The sequence below is a fragment of the Cydia strobilella genome, chromosome 1, assembly GCF_947568885.1.
Source record: "Cydia strobilella chromosome 1, ilCydStro3.1, whole genome shotgun sequence".
NCBI classification, from domain to species: domain Eukaryota; kingdom Metazoa; phylum Arthropoda; class Insecta; order Lepidoptera; family Tortricidae; genus Cydia; species Cydia strobilella.
The window spans coordinates 22,009,050-22,028,129 of record NC_086041.1 but is presented as its reverse complement, the minus strand read 5'-3'; the positions used below and the strand labels follow the sequence as shown (position 1 = coordinate 22,028,129).

Sequence of the window (19,080 nt, the reverse complement as noted above, 5' to 3'; positions counted from 1 at the left end):
GAAAATGCGTATTTAGGAATCATAATTTTGCCAAACGTGTTTGTAAACTAAATGTTTGTCAATAAAATTGTTGTTTGTGAAATAGTTATTCACCAATCTTCGATCACACACTTCGATCACACTTCGATCGACCGGTCTAAAATCGCAATTTGTGCTTTTTGGGTCTATGCAATCCCACCAAAAATATTTTCACGTAAAATGTTGCTAAGACGAAACCATAAGGCTCGCACTGTCAAAAAGTTATCAGATCTCTTGTAGAGCCAAGCTTCTAACTCTACAAGCCACATATTTTGAGTAAGGTGTAGAGTTTGTGAAGTTTGGCCTTGTAGAGTTAGAAGCTTGGCTCTACAAGAGATCTGATAAGTTTTTGACAGTGCGAGCCTTATGGTTTCGTCTTGGCAACATTTTACATGAATATGTTAGTCCTAACTCGGCAAACCCCGAGTTAGGACTTCTGAGCTTCCGTCAAAGACCAGGCCGCGTAGCCAGCATGCCAATCGCTTACGCTCTGTACTCCGTAGCGATCAAAACGCAACTGTCTCCACACTGTCTCACTAATTTATGGACGAGTGATAGAAAGACACAAAGCGATTCGTTGTCGTAGCGATAGCGATTGTCACTTGCCTAGGCCGGCAGGTCTGAGCACCGTAGGCGTGATCTGGAAGTACGCACTATGTCCATGAGCCTACGTTTGAGTGACAGAGACAGGTCTCCCTTCATCAGGTAAAAAAAAACTAGGTATCGTAAAAGTATTTTTCATGAAGCGTGGTCACCCTGTTACGTCAGATGTAAACAAACCTGATAGATTAAGATTTGTTTACATCCGACGTAACAGGATAGAGAAAAAAAAACATAAATAAGGGTAGTTTACAGTTTTAACCGCCGTTAATCGTTCGCGGACCTTGACTCGGGATCATACTGTGTGCGCGCGCGCTCGTGACATTATTTAGCTTTATCGGTAAAATGCTTTCTAACTGCGAATTTTATGAAACGTGAAAATTTACGTAAACTGTTTGAAGTATCTTTTCCTGGCATTCGCAGACACGGATTGAAACCAAGAATACCATATCGCACAACTAGTCAGGCACAAGGTAATGATAATGGGAAAAATTGCTGCATTTTTTTTTCACATTTGATAAATTTAGCAGAAAATGCAATTTTTTTATTTAGACGTCTTTTCATTTGTATGAAGGGAAAGTAGGCAACTTACGTGCTCCTGACGTAGACCTTATCTCGTTGCAATAAGGTTTACGAAAGGTCACTTACCTGTGTCAACCGTCGGTTCAAGTTCAAGGAGCGCGTAGTTGGCCACAAGAGAGAGAGAGAGATAATTAAAAACGAAAACACATGTATTTTTTTAACGCACTTATGTTTCAATTTGGTAAATGGTAACAAGGTCACGGTATATGTTTAACTTATCAATTAATACAAAATTTATTTAATTATACGAACGGGTATACCGCCATTTAATTTCATTGTTTTTACCTTAAATCTCCGTGTTGTTTACTTAGATCTCCGTTGACATTTTGCTAGGACGTCAGTCTTTCCGTGACCACAGCTGGTGCAACTCAGCTGAAACGTCGGAATTTAAGGTAAAAACAATGAAATTATTCGCGGTAGACCGGTTCGTATACTTAATAAAATATGTGTTTAAAACGCGAGTTTAAAGTGTACAACATTGCGAACAAATCAAATTATTTTGCTTTGTACGTAATGTTACACGTACTGCCGGCCCTTAGAGTTGGTCAAAGACGCCTAGTTTTATTACTAAGATTGCATAATACTCGAGAAATTGTGACGGGTACCGTTGTCACTGTGACGGGGTAGCTTGGAGGTCCAGGGTGTTAGCCGTGTAAGCTGAAGACGCCGATTCGACTCCGGCTTCTGTCTCAGTCATTCATTTGGGTCCTCCTCATATTAGCGCTTTCCCAGTTCCATCCTACAGAAGGCACAAGTTTATATGAAAGTGACTGCCAACTGACCTTGTTATTGTGATTAGTCCAGTTTTATCTCGATGTTTACCGCACAGAAAAGTGGTAAATATCAAAAATATATTTTCATACATAAGATCAAAGAAACCCATTGGAATGAGCCGAGGTTTGAATCTACGACCTCCGGTGTAGTAGTCGCAATCCTTTACCGCTTAGGCGCTGTAACAGCCGCTGCTGTTACCTGTAAAATCGTTCAGTTAGACGGACAGATGTTAAGTACCATTGTGGCCAGATAGACAGAGAGACAAATATGGTGATTTATTTATTTTAAACTTTATTGCACAAGAACAAGTACAAAAGGCGGACTTAATGCCTTGAGGCATTCTCTACCAGTCAACCACTGGGCCAAACAGAAATTGTTAAGGTGATGTATGTTAACGGAACTAATGTATTAATAATGAATAAATCGTTCGGCTCCTTCTATGACTTTAAATTAAATTAACCCATTTAGTTTCAACAACTCGACAGCACGGCATTTAATTAATTGCTTCATTTAATACAATGTATCAAATAATCAGATTGGTAAAGTAGTAAAAATATCTCAGCCAATTGAATAATATCTACAAATTACGCTGCAGAACAGCTGTTCGCGTTAGTCAGCGACGCATGCTCGTATGGCCACGCTGTACGCTGCATGGTCAAGTGAAAAACTGTGTCAGTGCGAACAGTTGTTGCGCCTACGTCAGTGCCGTCATGTTTCATACACACATAGGTTCAAGGGGAGCCGGCCAGCACGGCGGTCTCTATTTATAGTGTCTCGCATCTATTTCACTGTTAGCCCGCAGTGCAGAAATGTCCGGAGACGCGAACGTCCAAAAACAAGCGCGGAAGCACCGAAAAACGCGCGAGATATTGCGACCGCGCGGGCGCGTCCTCACGTCGATAATGTTCGGTGATCGATCGATTCTACATATCCAATCTACCCGACTCTGATAATCAGATCTGACCAACTGACGCGAATTAAATCCCAGTACTCATTAGACGATGCAATTACGCGCAATCACGGCACGCGAGCTTATGCAACCGTTTTCAACACCACCTGTTTGTTACAGTGCCGTATCCAGTAATCATTTTACGGTGTATGAAAGTGACCGAGTGTTTGTGATACTAGTTTCCTAGTTAAAATAGGCCATTTTTGTGTTGCTCATATATTTTATGTTTCGGGTGAAAAACAAATATGACATTGGAACTATTTTACGCTTCGCCTGGCGACGCGCCAAAATTAACACTGAACAGCTGACTGTAAATAAACAAGTGTTTGCTGATAAAAACGTAACGTGTTATTGACAAACAATCAAGAAAATTATCAACATGTCCGAAAAAAAAGACGGTGATCATAGTGACGATCCCATAATAGATGATAATGTAATTCGAATTCAACTGAGAAAGCCCTGCCAACAAAAATGGGAATTACGGACGCGAAATCTGTCTCCTGGGATCAGATTTCCTACGATACAACTTTTTGATAGTGAAGGAAATCTCCTCGTGGAGACAAATGATGAAAACGTTTCCATAAAGACTTGCGATGAGCACTCCATCAGGGGAAGCCAGTCGTTGCGGGAGAAAGATTTCAAACATTGCATTAGCAAGAACTCGATAAGGAAACATAATTCCGTCGCTGGAGACAAAATTTATACAAGAGTATTTCGTATGCCTGTCGTAATTAACGATAATGTTGAGGGAGATAATAAACGTTACATTATACGAAATTCCGGCAGTGTAACAAACATTCCAAGTAAACTTACATTAAACACGAACTTTTCTAATTTGCAAATAAATAGCCTCGAAACCACCCCTTTCCAGTCCGAAGGCGCTAGTGAAGTTAGCAGTTACAAAAGTTCTGACAACGATAGCTGTATCGATGACACGAAGCCAATATCGAATGAAACCGAAACCAAGTCAATATTGAAAATGAATGGCATAACTTCAACAGAAAGTTCGTCTGAATTTTCAATGGATGCAAAAAAGAATGAATCTGAATTTGAAATAGGTACGATGCTTCATAAATCCCAGTCATTGAAAGATGCCATTCAAAGAAGAGGTTCCACAGAAGGGCATAAAAATGACACTTTGGCGCGTTCCAAATCTGGAGTTTTGTATAATGGGCCTAGCAATAAGATATCGTTCCTGAACACTTACTTAAAAAGCCTACCCTCGCGGTCCGGGTCTAATCCGGATTGGTGTACTGTACACAGGCGAAAAACAATGAAATTTTCACTAAATTCTGCCGAAGCATTGAAGCACCACGAGTCACCTGAATTTTTTTTACGAAAACCATGCCTTCAAAAAGTACGGGATAACACATCAGAGAACGGATTCATTAATATTCCCACGGACGCGGCGACGGCTTGTGAAATGAATAAACGCCTAAAAATGTACAGACGTGGCTTTTCAGAAATCGAACCACGGAATCATTTAGAGAGTGTGACTATGAGACAGCGGAGTCACTCCGTGTCGGAAAACTTGCGGATTGTCCGCACTTCGTCGTCCGAAAGTGTGGACGAAGCAGACATGGTGCTTAGCCGACTGAAGAGGAGAATACTCAAGAATAAGTTGAGAGAGAAAAAGCGGAGCCTTGGTTCTAAGTACCTTTTCAGTAAGTGCTTCTATTTAGTTTTTACACTATGAAATGCTTTCCCATTGTCATTGAAATGGATAATATAACATAATTTGTCGAATTTTTCCTTTAGGTAATAAAAAAATGTGTATGTAGTACCTATCGCTCGCAGACGTTTCTACTTGATACAATGTTAAAAAATTAGTAAATAATTTGTCGAAATTCCATCCACAAATTTAATTTTTTGAATTAGGTATATCTACTTTTTATTGCAAAATAACTCAGGATTCAAGTAGTTTCAATATACTTAGTTAAACGCCTAGCTCGTAATCAACGTTTACTTAAATACTAAGATGACACAACTTGTTTTCCTTCCTCACCATTACGATTCAAGTCCCTGTTACTCATATCCTAAAAGGGCGTGGTACTCCCAACATTTCCCACCAATAAACGCACTGCGATTTAACACGCAAAGTTTTATTATTATTTTTATAAATTTTGAGTATCTCTGACTCTGTCTGATACTGTGCCAGACTGTGCCCTGCCCACAAGTACGTAATTCAAAAATCTATTCTCTACCTGATGTATACTGCAACAATATCGATGAAATATATTAGCAACAGGCAATAACTATTAGATACCTATAGTACAGGTACAGGTGTAGTATAGGTACTAACCTATCTCTGTATATGGTAGGTACCGTCTATGTATTATAAACCTTGAAGTCCTTAAAGCGTATCTGATCAATAACCAGAGCCCGGAATTTTCGCGGCAAAACAAAAGACTGGCGCAACCTTGCTAGAGTTAGAATTTTTTTTTTTATCGATATCGATAGTTAGGTACTTAATGGAAGAAAAAATGGTCCACCAAATAAAAAAATACACAATACACAAACAGCACATGACATTATATTTGGTTTGTGATATTGATAGGAGTAGGTAGATAATCATTAATTTCTCAACCTTCTCTTGGAGTAAACAGTTTCGTTTATCACTATAAAACCATTTATGTATACTATTAAATTATGTATACTAATTGTGTCTGTTTATATATAATTTTATACAAACCTCACAATTTAATTTTTTTATAATATTCTTTTTATTTGGTTGACCGTATTTTTCGTCTATTACCTACATAACTTTCGATATCGACAAAAAATGTTTCTAACTCTAGTAAGATTGTGACAGTCTTTTGTTTTGCCGCGAAAATTCCGGGCTCTGTCAATAACCATTTTTTTTAACCATAGCTAAATATATACGTAGGAAAATATTTATTAAATAAACAAACATATTTCAAACATATTTTCTGTCATCGAGCTCAAATTTCTGATACAAATTACAGAAATCTGTATTAAAATAGGTACCATAAGGCAGCAGCAAAAAAAACGTCAAGGAAAAGAATAACAGTCTCTTGATAACCTTTCACCTGTCGCGGTAGAAGATTGAAGGAAAGATAGGAAATTCCAGGGAAGTGCCGAGTTATGGTAATGATGGTCTCCATTGTCAGATGATTTATACAGCTTTTTCCTAAACACATGTACAGAAACATGTGATATAGGCGTATGCAGAGTTTTCCTTAGGTTAATTGATGCTAAATCTGAATCTATAGATTACAGAAAACATGCAGCTTGCAAGCTGCTTTTAGCAGAGAGCATTTTTTTTTGTTTGGCATTCCGGTAAATTATTTTGGGATTCCTTAATTTACTTTGTAGTTTAAAAGGGTGTCATCGGCATCGACAGGAAGTTTGAAGGCTTCTAATTAAATGTATAGATTAATCGTTATTACACGACTGCCCAAAAAAAGGAGTGTATTGTTTACTTAATTTATAGGCTAATTTTAATTTAGATTTAAATATGTATGGTCTGCATATGAATGCGAAAAAGTGATATAATAATACATACAGATTGTCCCAGAAGTACTTACAACGTCACAGTGACACCAGAGGTAGTTAAACTCAAGAGGAACCTAACCAGAACCTAACCTAACCTAACATGACTCCAGTAAAAGTTGCACGGTTTTCGAGTTATTACCAAAATACAAAATATAATTAAGAATTTTCCCCTTCCTTTTAACATTTTTAGTACCTACCAGCATAGATAACTGGAAAACCATGCAACTTATACTGGAGTAATTTCTGCATTTCTCCACGACAAAAAAAAAACAAAAAAAAAACGCTGGTTAGGTTCCTCTTTAGTTGAACTACCTCCGGTGTCACTGTGACGTGGTTGTTCTTGAACCCCCTGTATAAACATTGGTATCTACACTATCAACAAATGTAAGAAAACTTTTGGAATAAATAAAACGTAACATTTTCAAACATATTTTAAAGCATACCTATACAAAGAGTTTTATAGGGTAGGTGCGTTAGATTTCGTCCAATTATAGGAGTTGCCAACTTTCAAATGCGAAAAAAAAATCTTAAAGTACACATATCAATGTATTGTATTTAATTGTATTGCTCATATTGTCTGTTTTAGGTTAATATTACTTGACCATAAATAATATTTACGGTTTTTATTTACAAAAACTATATTTTGCATAAGTAGTGTTATTTTAGTTTCCGTCCACCTATGTTTTCGTCCACGTATGAGCCAGTTTTCGGCCATTGCATTATTGAGTTTAAATCGATTGTATATTTTGTTTTTATTAGTTAATTTTTAATAATGATAATTTTCGTGATAAACCTACTATGTCCTTCCTTGGGATTGGGACAAGCTATTTTTATACCAAATTCAACAATCCCTTATTTAAATCGATCCAGAATCAATTGTCAAAATACCATTTTATTCACACACCGTTGACAAAGGAGTGGACGTAAACTAAGTGCCTGCTTTAATAAGCCATACAAATCATATTGTGAGGAAAAATTAGGTATTTTTAGATATATTCAAATAAAATCACTATTCTAAATATTCGCCTAGGTATTTGGGTTTCCGTCCGTTCGTGGACGAAAACTAAATATTTCATAAAATTCGTATGTTAGCTCTCGTCCATCTAAGATTTCTTAAAAAAAAACTCATTAAAACTAATAATTTTTGGTTTTAATATACTTATAGAACAGTACTTGTACATGGATATTTCCCATGTGCACTTTTTTTTCTTGGTTTTAATATATGACCTATATGAAAGGCAAGGATGTGAAGCTGCAACTAATATATTTTATTTTTAATTCGCTACTTGCGAAATATTATATTTATGTAGATATATTTATGGTTTAGACATTATGGATTGCAATAAGTCCAAAATTATGCGGTATGGTAGGTATAGGCAATGAGGATATAATAAGATAGAGCGGTACTGTCATAGTAAATTTTGTAACCACTGTAAATTCACTGACATCTATCGACATACTTTAAAACTAAAAATGAAGATTTATAAAAATACGTTAAAATGTATTTAAATATGGATAAATCATTTTTTTACTTGCATTAATATGATTTTGACCCATGTTCTTTAACTGGTATGCGTTATTATAAATAACAAACGAAACAGTCAACGCCCTCTATACGAGAGTTGGCCAAAACTAGTGGCGCCATCTGATCGAGAATCAAATTTTTTCCTTAGACTGTATCCATCTATTGGTATAGGTTTATACTCAAATTTTTCGCAATTCTTTGTAGGTACTCCGTCAAGTGGACGGAAACTAAAGCTGGACGGTAACTAGCACACTAACGTCACTAACCCTATATTACTTATAACATTTTTATTGAATAGCTAGTAGGAACAATAAATACAAAAATGTTAGTTTTCCAAATAAGAAGGAAAGCGCCATCTATAATCAAAGTAAAGAAACAACTCGGAGCCCACGCTGTTCCTTTTCTAAGTTTGTATACCAACAGAGCAACGTATTACTGCGCCCTCTTACGGATAATGTACTTAACTAAGAAGTTAGCCTTTTATGGTTAGAAGTTTAAGGAGACCACCGTATCGTGAGGAATAGCGTTACGAGTGTATCACATAATAATAAAATTAATATAATATCTGGAAGACTGAGCTTTGCTCGGAGAACATATAAAATCTCAAAAAATGTGCGTTTTCCCAGAGGTAAAACCTAGCTATTTAGATAGATTTTTCGTCCTCGAAAACCCCCGTTAGAGCCGTTTCCGAAATCCCCGAATTATCACATTGGGAAAACTACGCAGAAGGCAAATGTGCGAGATTTATTTATGTGTACAAATTAGTTGTACATGGTTGTACCTATGTGAGTTGAACGAAAGTTTACGGTACTGAATAATTTTTATATTCTTATTCTTCTTGCTAAGTTGATTCACAGATTATTCATTGCAAATACTTATGTAATATTTTTCCTACTATATTTAAAATTTAATATTTTGTAGTGGAAATAGGACATCGGCTTCTTCTATTCCGGAATCAGTCCACAAAGCCAAAGTAGAACGGAGATATGGAGTTTATATTAAATCCAAGAATGTTAAGGTGGTTCGACTAGGTTACCCAAAGCTTAAACCCCGCTAGATGGCGTCACTTTCGCAAATTTTCAGGTTTTATTTTTTTGTGGAATAGTGTTGGTATCTGTATACTTAAAAGTATGTTTAGCGCACTTTTTACATAAATATTGAACTATTATAATAAACATTGAATACTTCATTAGTGCAAAAAACACTTTTAAAGTCGACAGAGTGTTTCTGTCATGCTATTTCCTACTATTACTCACACATGCAAACAGTGTTTCCGTGATGCTTGTAGTAGACAATTTCAAGCAGTGTAAGTATGCTGCAATGGCGTTGCGGTATGTTCGTGGAAATACGTGCAAGAGGATTCGGGTTCGAAACTGGTACGACAGGGGTACTTTTTTTTGTCCTTTTTGTGTTATCTTATGTTTCTTATACCTTTTATTCTTCGAATTCTTGTCCGATTCCGATATAACCGAAATATATTTCAGTGATATCGGAAACGGCTCTAACGATTTCGATGAAATTTGCTGTAAGGGGTTCGATCTAGCTAGGTCTTATCTCTGGGAAAACGAGCATTTTTGAGTTTTTACTTATGTTTTCTTTTTCTTCCAGATATTCAGTATTATTAATAAATTAGTTTATAACGTTTTATAAAAATATGTGACGTTTTGAACTAAAAGGTACCACATTGTCGGTTGTCGATTAGGTTGATTTCATTTTGAAGCTTTATGGAAATATGACAACAATAAGTAGGTACCTGTTTGGTTGAAAACGCCACATATATTGAAAACCTGACTTTCACAAATCTCACCTTTTTGGGTTCTTCCAACTCAGAAAGGATGGAGAATACTGACGATTCTTAGTAGCACTAGCCCAAGGAAGTCCAGGTTTGTAAGTGTTAGGTATCAGTTTTTTTTTAAAGGGCTAAATATAGTTCTACAAGTAAAGCAATCCCTTACTGCCCAGCCTCTATAGTATTTTTCAAACTGGAAGGGTACGATGATAGATTTCATCTCCATACAATTTATAACCTAATAATGCCAGATGTTGCAAAATTATATTGAATTGAGATCTATCATCGTACCCTTGCAGTTTGAAATAGTTATTTACGATACAAGTGCGGAAAATTCGAAACGAGTGGCGACAGATTAAAACACGACCGCAGAGAGTGTTTTAAATCGACACGAGTTGCGAATTACCTATTCGCACGTGTATCGTACAACGTTTTACAGTACATATGGCCCTTTAAACTTTCGACATATGCATGAAAAGTGCTCTTTACGCACTAGGGCGAGAAAGTTGCACCATATGTACTATAAAATACTTTTTAGTACATATGGTGCTACATATACGTTACCGCCCTAGTAATTAGTACAATACGTGCATATGTCGAAAATGTAAAGGGCCATAATTATGTACTGTAAAACGTTGTACAATACACGTGCGAAAAGGTAATTCGCAACTCGTGTCGATTAAAACACTTCCTTCGGTCGTGTTTTAATTTATCGCCACTCGTTGCCAATTTCCTACTTTTCGCACTAGTATCGTAATGTACTAATAATAAAGTAGTAATTGTAAAATAAAATTAAAACTTTTTTTATTTTATTTTTTTGGATTCAAGTAGGTACAGTGAGTAACAACATTGCATGGCCTTCTAATTATAACTATTATAGAAAACGGGATATTTATCATGTTTATTTATATTATTTATTTCTCGATATTTTGGCCGGTCTTGCAAGACCAGTCGTTGTGGAGATCCCTGGGGAGGCCTATGTCCAGCAGTGGATGTCTTGTTGGTGTAGATGGATTCACACAACAAATGAAATAACATTTTTTCATATTTGTTAGCCGTAGTTGTCCCTGTACCTGAAAGAAAAATAATATCATGATAGCACAAAATCTCTAATGTTATAGGAAGAAAGATGATGCAACAAATTACCTAGTAATAATTGTGTTTTTCATTCATAGACAAAATTCCATAATTTTCATCCCCAGGAAATGTTTTATTTTACTTTATTGCAGTGAGGATGTCCTGATTTTTTCTGGCTAATGAAGGAAAACATTATATTTCCAAGAATGCCTCTTCATTTTGCACAATACCTAAAAAAACCTAGAGTTAGTGACACATTGACTATTCGGCAACCAAAACAGTAATAATTACATTATATAGGTATTGTTCACTGCTTATATCTACCATTACGGAAGAAGTGAGAATTATTTTCTAAAAAGATCGGCACGAGAAAATTACAATGTACAATGAAGGAATGAAACTGTACCTACCTTACGAAACTTCACCATCATGAATTCCGCTTCAATTGAGTCTGAATTTTTCTGGATTTTCGCGGACCAGAACACCGATGATTTTTGTAACTTGATTTAGACGTTGCTATCATTTTCAATTTATACAAACAAATTGACACAATAAACATGACCCTATGTGTCAGTGTCAACACTGTCAAATAAAAATGCACTAAACATGACGGCACTGCAAATCCTGCCAGGTCGGCCAGGCAACGTCGCCAACGTCATAGAGTGGCAACGTCGCACGCAACGTATTTGTACACGACATTTGTGACACACACATACGTAAAATTGATGAAAAAATTACGTTGATTTATGTATGATTTCTGTATGAAACAAAGTTTTTCTATTAATTTAGCGCAAACGAATATTCGAAAGTAGATAAATGAGCAAATATTTGTGTAGTAATAGTGTGTAGTGCCTTAATTAAAGCAGATTGAATTTTGTATGAAAATCGAACCACCTTAAGGGAGTAGGGAGGGATCAGTTTAAAGGACCTCTACGAAGAGGAAGTCGCGGGCAGAGGCTTGTCTCAAATATTTAAATCCCTCACGTTGTGGCTTCAGGGTGCCTAGCCAAGGTGACAATCGCTTGCGCTACGACAACGAAACGCTTTATGTCCCTCTATCATTAGTGCGACAGTGACAGTTGTATTTCATTCGCTACGGAGCGTAAACGATCGGCATGTTGGCTACGCACCCAGGTATAAGCGTAGATTAGCGTAGTAATCGTATCGTATCGAATCGTATCATGCTAGCGTGGGATCTATAACCTTAACTCTATTCTACAGTGAAAGAAGGCCTGGAACAGTGTACCTACCTGTATACCTAAGTATAAAGCAGTGGGACACAAGTCAGTTGTGATCGCATCCATAATATGTCGAAAACGATACTAATTGCGGTTGCTCGTTCTATCTACCGCTGCCTGTGTGCCAATGCCAATATGAGACACTGATACGTATTTATGTTTTTTTTTTAAATAAGACCCACTGTAACATACCTACTCGATATTATTAAATAAATTTTGTCGCCACTAGTTCCTGCCTTTTCTTCTCGAAAAGATAGCACTCATAGTTGTATACTAAATAAATTGAATTTCTCAAAGGAAAGAAGTTTAGTATTTTCCATCGTGCCAACGAGAAGTCAGGAAATGAAAATGCTGAAATTCGATTTTCCTTGCACGTCGCGGGTTGATGAGAGAACGTTTCTTGGTGAAAAGTTATAATTTAAAGTTATTTTTTGCAAATGTAAAGTTACAGTACGGGTACACACCTAAGTGTAATCATCACGAAGACCTAGACAGGTAAAACACGATAAATCGAAATAGATATTTCTTATCATTCTATCCCGTTATCCAAAATACAACAATAGCAGAAGTTTTCCAACACGCTTATTTAGAATAGAAGATTTCCAATGGAATAGGCTTATAAATAGGGTCTCTAACTCTATTGTTTGACGTAATTATTGAAAGTCATAATGTAAATGATTGTCATATTATCATTAGTCATAAGTTGGTTTTTCTCAGAAACGCGTACCTTTTCAGGACTGCCATAAAACAAACCTAACCTAACCTAACCTATCTATAGAATAACCCGAGGAAAATCCTTAATGTTAACGGTTTCAGAATTATGACTAATGATAATATGACAATCATTACATTATGACTTTCAATAATTATGTCAAACAAAGGGACCCCTTATAAATAACTTAAGTTTGCTAAAAGTGACCCAGGACATACTCGAATAACCGTAGCAACGAGTGAAAATAGTGTTGATCCATCCAATTTTATTTCGTTCATTCATGTAGAACAATAACAATAAAAAATATTAAGTCTGACATAGTGCTGGTACATCGATCGCAGCGCCAGGCCGTAGTACTTGTCGAGATCGCCATCCGCCATGATGAGAATCTCGTGAAAGCTGAGAAAGACTAGTCTAGTAAATACCTAGACTAGGCTCACGACGAGATAACCGTCATGTAGGATGTTGATTCGACGATCATTGTCCCGACCGTCGTTTCAGCGAACGGCTGACTCAAGAATCAGATGCAGAAGGCGATAGTCTTGGAAACGTCGCCGATAGTCAGACGGTTCCTCACTTTGCGGCCCTGACCAACCGGCAGCTTGGGTTCTGCGGAGTTCTGGAGCTAGGTTTTTATAATGTTTTTAGTATGTGTTATCCAAATATTATAAATAACCTAGCCTAAGAAAGAAAAAAACAAAAGAAAAAATATCTAATATTTTGCAAGTTTTTTATGAAATAGCTACTTCGGTACCTTGATGATATGTGATCTTTACAAATGTAATTGCCTCAATAAAATCACTCCGCCCTATGGCTTCGCCTGTCTCCAAATATCATAAAAGCAACATTGATTACTAATTCTGTTATGAAAAATAAACCAAAATACATTACATTGTAGGCGTATATAATGTATTGTAGGAGAGTTGATTTGACACAATTTTACACAATAGACTTTTTCCTTTGATTCCATAAATCTAAGTAATGACTTCCTCAGTTTTTAGCGTTCCTTGGTGTTATTGCCGGTAACAGCCAGTAATAGGTTTAATGGAATAATAATAACAAAGAAGGAAAAGTGGAAGATATTCATTTATATATGTTTATTTAACCATTTTAAAAATATTTACCCATGGTATAATTTAAAATCGACCCCGGCTCTAGTTTGTCTCTGAATTAAAAAAACTACGTATGCGTGACATGCGTGAAAAGTTTTCATTTGCCGCCATTTGACGTACAGTTCTCTTTTAATTAGTTTATAAGTAAAAAATATGTAATCTGTTTTGTTGTTTTTAAAGTAACTACTTATAGCAAAAGTTTCGTGTAAAATGCGCGATAAAGATATTTCGGAGACGCCACCCCATATCCTCGAGTTCCGCCAGAGAGCAACTATGCCCCAATGTCGGTTGTAATATGAGGTTAGTAAATAGTATATATTAGAAAATTTATAATATAGTGCATGTAACTGTACATAATTAGGCATTACGTACCACGGCACAGCGCAGGGATCAATTTTGGGGCCGACGGAGTACCTAATCTATGTTAATGATATGATTAATATATTCCAAACAGCCTCGGTATACCAGTTCGCTGATGACACATGTTTATTAATTGCTAATACAGATATAAGAGTGGCGGAGTGTCAGATGCAGAGCGAGTTCAACATACTATGTAAATGGGCTCATGATGTGGGCCTGTCTATAAACTATAGCAAAACTAAAGTAATGCACATTTATTCTCCATATGTTAAAATTTGTGAGACACCCAAAATCGTGGCCCATGACCATGCTTGCATGCACACAGCGCAGTCCTACTGTAGCGGTAATTGTGAGTCGTTGGAGGTTGTCAACAACCATACTTATTTGGGATTAAAATTGATACCTCGTTTAATTGGGGACCGCACATCGATAATGTATGCAACAGGCTAAGGGCTATCCTCAGCAATCTTTGTATAATTAAACATAAAATGCCATATAACATTCTCCGATTATTGTATATTGCTCTGGCCGACTCCATAATTAACTATGGCATATCCAGCTATGGGCGAACCTATAAAACTTATTTACTAAGAATCCATAAACTTCAGATTAGAATATTAAAAACTATAGTTCCGCTAAAAATAAAACAACAATATAGAAATAATTATGAAAACTTGTTTAATTACTGCAGGGTACTAAGTGTGTATGATAAGGCTAAACTGGCTGTAATCCTGGAATACAAGCATCGTTTGGGAGAGCTGAATAGATATAGTAGACAAAATAACCTTCGCAGTTTACCCAATGAACCTAATTTCATGACTACTAAGAATAATAATGTATATAGACTGTTGGTTATAGACTGTAAGCTTATTTGTAAATAAATAAAATGAAATATGGTAATAGGACTTGGTCCTCATACGTGCCAAAAGCTCTAAACAGCTTTCCCAGAGATGTAATTGAAGATATAAATAAGAAACCTAGTAATATTAAGGCTATTGTTAAAAAAGTGCTGATAGACATAAATGTATAAAGACTCACTAGCATGTAAAATATTTAATTAAAATTTAATAATGTAAGCAGGGGTTGCATCCCCATATCCCTTAGCCCATATAATCTTAAAAATATAAGATTGGAGCTAGGAATGTTGTAATTCTTGTTCCTTATGAAAAATAAACAGTTAAAATTTTAATTTTTTATTTTTATTTAAATAAATGTAGAAACATAACAAATAATATACCGAGCGACTCAAAGGGAATGCTCTCGGTACTGAGTGTATGGCGAGTTACGAGAACCGGTACCAGTACCGGGAGCACTGCCTAAAACTAAGTAAAAGCGTGTAAAAAATTGATCAAGTTTAGTAGTAACTATGTGGTGCAAAAAAAAGTGAATGTAGCAATTAGGTTAACAGTCAAACAAACCAATATTTTTTTTATTAAATGCATTTTGAACCCTAACTGGGCTGATCTTTTATTGCTCAGTCATTGAAGCAGAGATATTGATAAAACCGTTCAAGGATTTTTTTTGGTTTGATCCACTTGTCATTAACGGAACCCATCATCATCGCGCCTGTTCGGCTTGCCAGCCGAGCTGCCTCCTCGAGCCATCGAAGGCGAAAACTGAGAAAAAAGTGACATTCGCGCGAGGAATCTTTGGCCGCGTGCCAGCTCTGTCGCCCGCCGCGTCTGCACTTAGCTATCTAGGGATTTAACTTGAATGTTGGAACTTGATCTTATTCTTATGCGATAAAATATAGATATTTAATATGGTCATATTGGTAATTGAAGCGTTGTATTTTTTAACAGTACCCACTCCAAAGGCAATGAGTGCGTCTTTGTTGATTACATTGTCTTACTCTCTTTTAATCTATGTAGGTACCTATCGTAATGGTGGTAAATCTATGTACTGTAAAGGGAATACACCTAGTGGGGAAGATGTGGTAGATATTTAAACATAGAGGATTGATCTTCAACATATTTTCTTCTTTTCACAGGTTAGCTACGTAGGTAACAAATTATGTGACTATCCTAGATGTATGCCTCTTTCGGAATGGCGATCCGCACCCCCGTTCCATTTGACAGGGAGCTCGGATTCTAAATTTTAAATGCGTGTCTATTACCAGTTACTGATCAAAAAGGCTGTAAAGGTTGCAATCTAACTATACCTAATGATGTCGTCTACGGATACTTTTTAAAACTTACGCTCATTCATAGGTTGGTACCTATCCTATCCTAATATGAAAGATAATCAATTTTCAGCAGTAGTTCCTTTGTTCTGGGGATGCCGTTTTCTTCTATCTTATTTTGGAAAACTCCAAACGAAAGTTTCCCAAGTAACATTTTAGCGATAAAACTAGTTCTATAAAAGCTGACTATTATTTCGATTAAACACTGATAGCGATACTGCGGCCTAAAATTTAGCGATATAGCACGCTATAACTCTCTTATAGTCGGAATTAGGCACCGACGTTAGTGCTTGAAGCTCTACAGGGGTTCATTTTATGTGCAATAGTGATAAACTAGTGATATAATTGTGCTACAATAGGGATCATTCTTGCCGGAAGTGATAATAAAGGGTTAAAGTAGCAGTATTTTTACTTATAGTTCTAATAACCTTGTAATATGTTATCTTGTATCACTTACAGTGTTACAAGAACGCTGCAGTAGTGAAAACAATCGTTTGTAGTTTTAAATGTCAAAATATTTAATACAATTTCCAATAATCGCTCATAGTTTTGCGTGACGTAGTCAGACAAATTGTTTATAATGGCGACAGCTTGATGGTTTATTGGAATTATTATTACCTGGTGAGTACACAGCAAAGTTTCACGACACGTATTAGAGAGAATTCAACTGAAATTCTATTGCGGTTATTACTTTTCTGTCATTATATATGGTATTTTACATCTCAATTTTCAAGCGCCTTGTACCTATAAATATACATGTTTTGATAAATTTTGTATACTAAAAATACTAGCCTAGTTTATTTTTTGTAAGTAAGTTAATTATAATCTTTAGTTTTGTGAATGGTTATGCTAAACATACTAGATATTGTAATATCAGAACAAAATGACCTTAACAATTACTGCTTTATTACTAGATATTTCAAGCATTCTTGTGTTTGTTTGTAAACAAAATGGCGTAAATGATTATTAATACTTATGTCGTAGTTTAGAGCTTTTGGGCCTATTAAGGCTATATTTGATGTGGTATTCGACTTTAAACAACAATGTATCACGGTAAACCATTAAAGGTTATAGAGAGAGGTATCTTATCACTCAAGGCTAATCTGAAGAAGCTTTGGCTTTCCAATCAGCGTGATCTGGTTAAGTACTATCCTTTATTTTTATTTTCTTACACTTGTAATATTTATATATATTATAATATATATATTTAGTATTGTATGTATGTATGCTAGTATGTATTTTATGTATTTTAATCTTTAGTGTTATTTCTTTTTTTAAATATTAATTTGTACATCCTGTAAGTTTGTCTATCTGACCTGGCTATAGTTTTCCACTCATCTACTCGAAGGTTAGCTGGAAGAGATCCCTTATAGGGATAAGTTCGCCTTTGTACTTCCATTACTATAATTTATTTTTGTAAACCTGTGTTGTGTACAATAAAGTGATTACTACTACTACTACTACTACTTATACCTGAAATACTTAAAAATAACTTTAAGCTGTAATAATGTTCGCACAAACACTCTTGAAGAGCTACGGTTCTATACTGCTGTTATAGCACTTCTAGCACTAAAAAACTACGTGATTTAACAGGGAAAATTATGTCGGTTGTATCACTATATTACTAAGAGCTATAAGAATTACTGTTGCCACTCTTAAATGGCTTAAGAGTATTTTTATAGCTGTTGTAACACTGTAGGCGGCATTAAGCACTAAAAGGTAAACATAACACGATTATAGAGCTATAGCGCGAGTAAGTTATAATGGGTACCCCAAAAGAACCTTCAGCGTTAAAATCTACTTAAAGTGGTAACCATAATATATAAAGAGGCAGCTAATACCACCTTATTACAGCCTTTAGCTGCATTATGCAATCATATGTCTATTATATCACCTTACTAGCGCCGGTGTATTAATAAGACCGTTTATTTCCATAGTATCACCTAAAACTATTATTATGGGTCTTATAAAACTACTATGTCACTCAGGACTCTAAATGGGTTGTTGTTATGGCTAATGTGTTTGTTGGGTTTAGTGTCAAATTTGCAACGTAGTCAGTTGTGATGTGATCTCTTTTTTACCAATACCGTATGGTGGTCGATACCGTGATGATATATATGGGACCTGTATTTATGTACTTACCTATATGTCGCAGACAAATTGTAAGATTCGGCATTTTACAAACGGCATCGTCATTTTGCAAACATTTTCACGTTTGGAAATTGCCCAAGGCAAATTGTTAGTGCGCTCAATAGTGTTAACGTACCACAACGTTGATACCACACCACCATCTTTACGGCCACCAAAATCTCAAGGTCACCCAAAACCGAATCAGAGCACCCCACTATCCATGTGGTCTTGTCTGTCCTACCGCTAGAGAGCAATTACGAAATCGGAGGCGCGGAGGGGGAGCAGCCCTCGCCAGCTGTGACGGAGCGCGGGAACGAGCGAGGCGAGCGGCTGAGGCTGGTCGCCGACCGTGACCGTACTTCGTCAGGCGAGGGCGGAAGGGCTGCTCTTCCGCAACGCCGCAGCCACCCAGAATCAAAATCAGAGTTTATTATATTTGTATAACATAGGTATTCAAATGCGGATGTACAAATTCAATGTCATGCCAACCTAAATAATAACACATGCATACTTTGA

At 36.2% G+C, this 19,080-nt stretch overlaps 1 protein-coding gene across 3 annotated transcripts in view; it reads left to right on the top strand.

Moving 5' to 3' along the window:
• The first annotated feature begins 2,723 nt into the window (after window positions 1-2,723).
• Window positions 2,724-19,080, top strand: part of LOC134741803 (uncharacterized) — a 154,848-nt gene continuing 138,491 nt past the window's right edge. The window contains exon 1 of one of the 3 annotated variants that reach the window (XM_063674710.1): window positions 2,724-4,587. In XM_063674710.1, the coding sequence (XP_063530780.1) occupies window positions 3,303-4,587 (1,285 nt within the window). In that variant the 5' untranslated portion in view covers window positions 2,724-3,302. The remainder of the gene's footprint in view (window positions 4,588-19,080) is intronic. The other 2 variants (XM_063674716.1, XM_063674703.1) reach the window with 2 other exon arrangements.